Genomic DNA, 7,812 nt, shown 5'->3' on the forward strand with positions numbered 1-7,812 from the left:
GTAAAACAAGACTCAAAACATATGTCTTTGACCAATATAGAGATATTCACATATAATCACAAAATCAGTTTCTGGGCTTTCTTTGGTACTTCTTTAGATTCTTCTTCTTTTCTTTCTCTCTCTCTCTCTCTCTCTCTCTCTCTCTGTATGTGTGTATGTATGTATGTGTGCATGTGCATGTGTGCTCAGTTACATGTTATTTTACCTTGGTTGAGTATGGGCCTTTTCTTCTAAGGAGTTTTCTTTTTATATAAAAACTCCTAAATAGTCATGGAAAAGTCATATAAGCCGAAAACAACTACAACACACCTTTCAAACAAATATTATATAATGAAATGCATCTAATGGGATAGTAACTAAAGGCTAAGTCAAAGAATGTCCTACTTTTATGAAGATAGCAAGATTTGATGACTTAAATAATTGATAATAATAGCAAGCATCTATATAGTTCTTTAAAAGTTTGCCAAGCACTTTATACATGTTTATAGAATCTTATTTGATCCTCATAATAACCCTGTGAAGCAGGGGCTGCTACAAATTCCCTATTTACAGATAAAGAAACAAATAGACATGGATAAGTGATTTGTCCAGATTTATATAGCTAATTAGTACTTGAAGCTGGATTTTAACTCAGATCTTTCTGATAGCAGTCCAGGAGGTGATCCAGAAAGTGACATGGTCCAAGTGATTCTATTTTCAAGGGCTTTGAAAAAGAGTCCAAATCATCCTCCAAATTACAGAGTATTAAAAAATGCCTTCTATCCTTTATCTTTGTTTCTCCTATAATCTCAAGAACTACTTCCATGAAAATCTGCTTTGGATGCCTCATCATTATCTGGAGATGACTTTGGGGGTCTTGAAAGCTATGCCAGTAGATCATATTCTAGACATTAATCACTGAGGGAGAGAGGCTTGTAGTGTGACCCAGCTGACAGACTTTGTCTGTTCTCCAAAGACCATCCTTGCCAAGTTTGGAAAGGCTTATCATCAGGCTGACGATCAGTGATGAATTGTTCAGCCAGAACACCTGCGTAGAGTCCTACTAAAACATGGATAAGTTGGCTATTTTTATTAAAAAGAGAATCCATACCAAAATGAAAACCACGGGTTTTTATAAAACTGAAGCCCCTAAAATTTTATAAACAAAAATTAGCTTACTTTTCTTTTGTATTCATCTCTTCTGAAGTTTGGGAGTTGTAGAACTGTTTAAAAATCAAATAGACTTCCTTGAGAGGTGATTGGTTCCTCTTCTCCCTACTTTGGAATCTTCAAGCAAATATTAGTGAGTCTATTATGGTAAAGATTCATGTCTTGTATTACTTGGACCACAGCAGTTACTAAGTTTCTTTCAGCTCTCAAGCTTTGGGATTCTTTGACACTTAGAATCAAAAGAGATTTGGAGGTCCTCTTGCATATTGTAATTCTAAGACCTACTTCATTTTTTGACATCATCAGCAAATATAATTGAGGCTTCTATAGTACATGATTGGGAGGCAGAGAGGCACAGGAAAGAAAGAGAGAGAGAGAGCACACGCGCACTTATACAGTACAAGCAGTTTTGGATTTCGGATCAGATCTTCATCCACGACCTCTGTGACGCTAGGTAAACCTCTCAGTAAATGAGACAACTCTCTAAGATTATAAGTTGCGAAACAGTTAGCAATCTGTGTGATTTGAAAGAATTTTCTCACCGGGAATTCCTTAGACCAATGAAACAATAAGTATAATTTTAAAAAATGTATAAGCTACTGTCCAAAAACATAAGGGGTATTCTATTGTTTGCCTTCTTAGTAGTTAGTAGGTGGGAGAGGACAGAGGGGAATATGAAAATATAAATAATTTTTTAATATATAAGATATAGCCCTAGGCATTAGGATACTGAGATAAAAGAGGTAGATTTACATCCAATTTCAGTGAGCAGTGATATACCTAGCATAGTACTTAATACATAGTAGATACTTAAATGAGTGTATATGTGATTACTTTGAGATACTGCATTTGTTCTCTACCCCAAAGTAATATCTTGTTGAGATCCCTGCCATTTTCATCAGTAATTGTCTTTTTGCTCTCTTTTGCCAAGCTTGAGGTCAAGAGGGCTGAATAGAACTTGGAATGACCCTTTGTTACTGGGTTAGGATTTCCCAATGCAAAACTCTAACACTGAAAACAGAATTGAGTAAATATGTGAGCTCATAACCCACTGGCACAAAGGGCATCTTTTTGTTGACTCAGTCATGGTAATGGGAAAGTTTGGTCTTCTGGATCCTGTCCTGGTGATGTTGCTAAGCCTTCAGTATATTTAATGTGACATTTCACAGATGGCAATGGGGGTGGCAGGAGATGGTGGATCACATCCATATGATTAAGCAGGTCTTGTCCTTTTTACACCGTGTTCATTTGAGGATGAAATTGGGATTTTGCATGTTGCCCTTATATTATAGGTATGAGAGGAGTTGGAACTTCTGAAAGAATGTTGGGAAGGGGAGCTAATAAGGAATTATTTAACTTCTCTTGTTTAGTTAGCTGAAATAGAGTTCTATTTCCTTACTGCTTACATCACAAAAAAACATTTTGCAGGTACAATTTCATATCCTACCCAAGGGAAGGGCAGCTTCATCTTACAGATCAGCAGACACAGAAGAGATGACACATGCCTACACAGTCCAAAACTAACAATACAACAGTGTTTACCTTGAGCTCTGGCAGGAAATCATTATTCAATCGGGTTTGTTTTATCAGGCAATTCCAGGGCCACACAGATGGAGCCAGCTGTATTGACATTTCGAATGATGGCACCAAGCTCTGGACGGGAGGTTTGGACAATACAGTCAGGTCCTGGGACCTGAGAGAAGGGCGGCAGTTACAGCAGCATGACTTCACATCCCAGGTGAGGACTCTTTCTTTTCTCCCTTTGAATATGCACCTTGATTTCGTAAGGAAGGGTTAGTTTGTGAATTTTTTTCTAAAGAAGGAGAAATGCCCACAGTTTTTAGAGTGCCATCGGCCAAGGCTCACGAAGCAGAAGTTGAACCGGTCTGCTCTGTTCTGTTTATGCATGATTTCATTCAAGGAATTTGGGCAGTGAAGAATACACTGTTTTCTTTAAGCAGTGTTTGAAAGTCTGTTATACATATGCTCACTGTTTTAATATAGGTCAAAAGATGATTATTTGATTAATATATAAATAGTGCTAGGAAAATATGAAGCAGTGTTCTCATTGGAGAGAAAAATAATCACAGCAGCCTAGAAAGTAGTTTTGCTTTCATCAGGGGAGGATAAGCAAAGCAATCTTAGGGGATCCCAGTTCAGTTATTTATCCCTTAAAATGTATTTGTCACTGATTAGAGAAGTGGAGTTTTGAAATTAAATGTAAAAAATGGAAGCCTCAGAGCTTTGGGATATTTTGAAAATTACTTAAATAATGAACATTTCCCATGGTGAGAGTGGTGTGGAGATGTGTCTAAATGTGAACCCAAATTTGGAAAAACTAGGAAGATTGCATCCTCAGGATAGGGACTAGGCTAGTCCTGCTACTCTCATTGGCTTAAAATGGCAAAACTGGTTGATGGTCCTCTAATTTAGAAAATAAAGGCACAATATCAGTCTCTACCATCCTATAATATATATGGACCTTTGGTCCATACAATGACTAGAGCTAAAGTAGGAGAAGAAGCACAATGCTTGGGAATTATTTCATCCAGCTTCAAGCAAATTTCTATTCTTGGTATGAATCCTAGACTTTTCCCCAAGTCCTAGAAAGTCCCAGACAAATTGTCCTTTGGCAAACTTTCAAGTCCTAACCAGAGTGCTGGAAAAGAACGCTCAGAATGATCTAATACCATAAGCCCCCAGGTTAAGTCTTATATAGACAAATAATCTTATTTAAGATCTTAAAACATTACAGGAATCCAGTATGCATTCTCTTCTAGGCTGTTGGTATATCTGGCATTATTAAAATCGATTCAAGATACCTGGCTGTGGGCTGTGGTTGCCCTTTATGGTCTGGGGTTATGAGCTTCCCTTACATTTGAACTTCCCCTGAGGGTCCGCTTCATCTTGATTCACCTGTATTTGTCTCCTTTGCCCAAGTAGAGTTTGAGTTTGTGACACAGCAGTGAGAACATTCCATGGCACATGCAGAAGAGGAACAGTTTAGTTTTGCTGACCTTTAAGGTTCGCTCTGCAGTACAATCCATCCTTGTCATTGTTATGAGTGTATGATTGAGGGTCACAGCGGACAATGAGGCAGGAAGACTTAAGCTAAGTTAGAGGACCCCTGGGCCAAGGACAGATATTGTGCAAGATCAGCAAAGGGAAAGAGAGTTTTTCCTGCCTGCAACAGAGCTCCAAGTTAATGAAATAAAAGAACAGTGTAATAACAAAAAGGGACCCTGAATGATGATCACAGGATCCTTCAGTTACTGGAAGCAGCTGGTTTTAATGGTTTCTTCATGACTTGTCCCTAATAAAAAGAATAGGGACCAGCTTTATCAAGTCTTTGAGGGGATGATGATGTAATGTTTCTAGAATTTTGAATTCATGGAAGTAGGGGGTGGGAGGAATATAACCAGGACTTAAGATTTTTCTTTGAAGATGTGATGAAATAGAAAGTAAAATATGCATGAAAATTTTCACATCAGAATTTTTCCTTTTCTTGAAGGTGAGGATGGGGGAATGGAAAGTAAATTATATGTTAAAAAAAAATGTTAGCACCCTTAATTCATATGACTTTATTTTTTAGTTTAGGAATGTATGTAAAAATGTATTCTATATAGCTTTCCCTATCATTCTGATGTTTGTTGCCTTTATAAAAAGTGAAAGCTTGGGAAAATGTTGAAAATTTTTCCACTTGTGGGGGAAGAATCCCAGTCTTTGAGTGAAACTTAGTTCTTCTAAATCCTTACTTTTTTTTTAAGAGTGAAGAAAAAGTACTGTTCATTTAATTTCCTTTATGACTTTTTTTTTCTGTATTATTTTGCTGTTAAGGCTTTTCTGCTTTGAAATCAAACACTGTGATAATTAGTACATTTTTTATATTTTATACATTACTAAATGAATTTTTCTCATCTATATCTATGGGAGAGATAAAGAACTCTAGATAGAGATATAATCTGATATTATTTATCCTCTTCCCCCTCAAACTTTTTATGCAAAAGAATTAATCAACTTGTTGATTTTTTATAGATCTTTTCTCTTGGATATTGCCCAACGGGAGAATGGTTAGCAGTGGGCATGGAGAGCAGTAATGTGGAAGTACTACATGTCAATAAGCCAGACAAGTACCAGTTGCATCTTCATGAAAGCTGTGTTTTGTCACTAAAGTTTGCTTACTGTGGTAAGTAGAGTAGAAAACAAATCCTTAGAACATGTTAAAAAAATTAAACTAGACATGAAACTCACATGTCAGAACAAATACTACTCTTGAGTTAAATAGCTGCATATAATAATAATTTTTCCATTGTATTAATGCCCTCTGAAACTACTAATGGGTGTCTGCTTCAATCCTTCTCACTGATGAGAAATGTTCTAGACAGTGGAATTGCCTTGATGTAGATTTTGTATTCTTTAAATTTTTTATCCACTTTTTCTACAAAACTTACATTGGGAATGGTAGAAATTTACATTATATTAAAACATTAAGACAGAACTTACATTGGGAATGGTAGAAATTTACATTATATTAAGACATAAATTTGTCTGTATATCCAACCCTACTCTCTTTCATGAATTCCAGTCTCAGATCTTCATTGTCTCAGCATATCAGAAAACAGAATTCATCTTCACCGTAAACTTGTCCCTCCTTTAGCCTTTACTGTTTCAGTTGAGGGCATCATTATCCATATGAATTCATAGACTTTTATAGTCCCCCTTAAATCTTCCTTCTCCCTCACTGGAGAATTTTCTGTTTAAATATTAACAGCCAGATATTAAAAGAATGTTTGTGAATTTAGGTAAATATTAGGTAAATACAGCATAGCTGTGTATGATAAGTTTGAGGCTTTTTCTGTTTCTTGTTAAAACTTAACATGTACCTTTTCTACTTACAGGTAAATGGTTTGTGAGTACTGGGAAAGATAACCTTCTTAATGCTTGGAGGACGCCCTATGGAGCCAGTATATTCCAGGTGGGAACCTGTTTCTTAGAATTATACAGAAATGTAACTTGTCTGTGTTATCCTTGGCTCTTCCAACTTGGGAAACTGTATGTGAATGTGTTTTTTTTTTTTGTTTGTTTGTTTTTTTAGTCACTTCTCTCAGTAACGAGTTTTTTTTTGTTTGTTTGTTTTCCAGTCCAAAGAGTCCTCATCAGTGCTTAGCTGTGACATCTCTGTGGATGATAAATACATAGTCACTGGCTCTGGAGACAAGAAAGCTACAGTGTATGAAGTAATCTACTGAAAACATGATGTGGTTTTAACTTTTAGAGTTGAACTGGGCCAAAATGTTTTGAATTTGTAGAAGTAGAAAGGTTGTAACTTAAGGAACAAAAAAGAAATCTGATGTTTCCAAACCTTTTCATGAAGCTACTCCGAGTCTACAAAAGAAGGCAACATCCAGCAAACTAAATAACGGTCACCTGCCTAGACCCAAAGGAAGCATGGAGGCAAAACGAATGGACAGATAACCAAGGTTTTAGGATTCAGAGACTGAGTCTGTTGAGGAATGTTGGAGCCTTTTATTTTCTTTCTCTGTGACCTCCTACAGATTGCTCTCATTGCCTGAATATGTGAGATTACCTTTCTGTTCTTTGCAGTTCAACTTGCATTCTGTCCTATGTAGAGCAGTGGTGTCTCCAATGAACTTTGTTCCCTGGTTTTGCATCTTGTGATATGTTTTTTGTATTTTTGTTGAAGGTTAAACATTTGTATAAATTGTAAATATATTTGGTTTATTACAGTAAAGGCTTTAGTACCAACAAGTGTTTTCCCCCGTTCTTTATTAAGTTTTTGTCAGGGTGTTGGAAATGGGGTTGGGGGTATTAATACGGATTTTATAAGTAAGTGCAATTTATCTTTAAATGAATCTTTAAAATGATTTTAAAAGAATTTTTAAAATGAACTTTTTTTTGGTTCTGTTTAGTGAATTTGTATTTGAACTCTCATGTAGTTCATATGTAGGATACCAGATGTGTGTCTGCTATAGATTATGTGCCGTGTTAAAGCTATAAATAGCAGTTTGACAGGAATAGAGGATATGGGATAGAAGTTGGGAGAAGAAATGATGGAGAAGCTGGAATCACTGCATCTGAATTAATTCTCCCTATTATATTTTCATGACAAGAATTCACAAGTCAGAACCTTGAAAGAAAGTGTGGTGTAAAGTATAGTGTGTAGAAAGATCACTTAACTTAGAAGTCACAAGACCCAAGTTAAAAGTATACTTATTTAAAAATTGTGTGACCTATAGAAAAATCACTTAATCTTTCTGAATACCCAGTGTATGTATGAGTCAGTTCACCTTTGATACTGATTGCTTAGGTGATCATGAGAAAGTCACTTAACTTTTCTGAAGTTTAGGTAGCTCTCTAAGACTATGATATATAAAGGTGTGTTGCAATCTACCCAGTCCTGACAATTCCAGGTCCTAAATGTTACAACAATATCAATCACCATTTATCAAATGCCTACTATAAGCATTACAGACACAAAAAAAAGGCAAAAGATACTCTCTACTCTTAAGAAGTTCCCCATTTAATCAGGGTGATAAAATGCAAACAAATATAGACAAAGCAAACTATAGGATGAATAGGAAATAATTAACAAAGGGAGGACTCTGGAATGAAGGAAGGTTGGTTGGGGAAGGCTGCCTGTAG

General features: G+C 36.1%; 1 protein-coding gene across 10 annotated transcripts in view; it reads left to right on the top strand.

Moving 5' to 3' along the window:
- Positions 1 to 6,916, top strand: part of TLE1 (TLE family member 1, transcriptional corepressor) — a 114,288-nt gene extending 107,372 nt beyond the window's left edge. For all 10 annotated transcript variants that reach the window (XM_031945486.1, XM_031945485.1, XM_031945488.1 and 7 more), the window contains 4 exons: positions 2,740 to 2,887; positions 5,185 to 5,335; positions 6,048 to 6,124; positions 6,291 to 6,916. In XM_031945486.1, the coding sequence (XP_031801346.1) occupies positions 2,740 to 2,887; positions 5,185 to 5,335; positions 6,048 to 6,124; positions 6,291 to 6,398 (484 nt within the window). In that variant the 3' untranslated portion in view covers positions 6,399 to 6,916. The remainder of the gene's footprint in view (positions 1 to 2,739; positions 2,888 to 5,184; positions 5,336 to 6,047; positions 6,125 to 6,290) is intronic.
- Positions 6,917 to 7,812: the final 896 nt, after the last annotated feature.

Source organism: Sarcophilus harrisii, chromosome 1, assembly GCF_902635505.1.
Source record: "Sarcophilus harrisii chromosome 1, mSarHar1.11, whole genome shotgun sequence".
NCBI classification, from domain to species: Eukaryota; Metazoa; Chordata; class Mammalia; order Dasyuromorphia; family Dasyuridae; genus Sarcophilus; species Sarcophilus harrisii.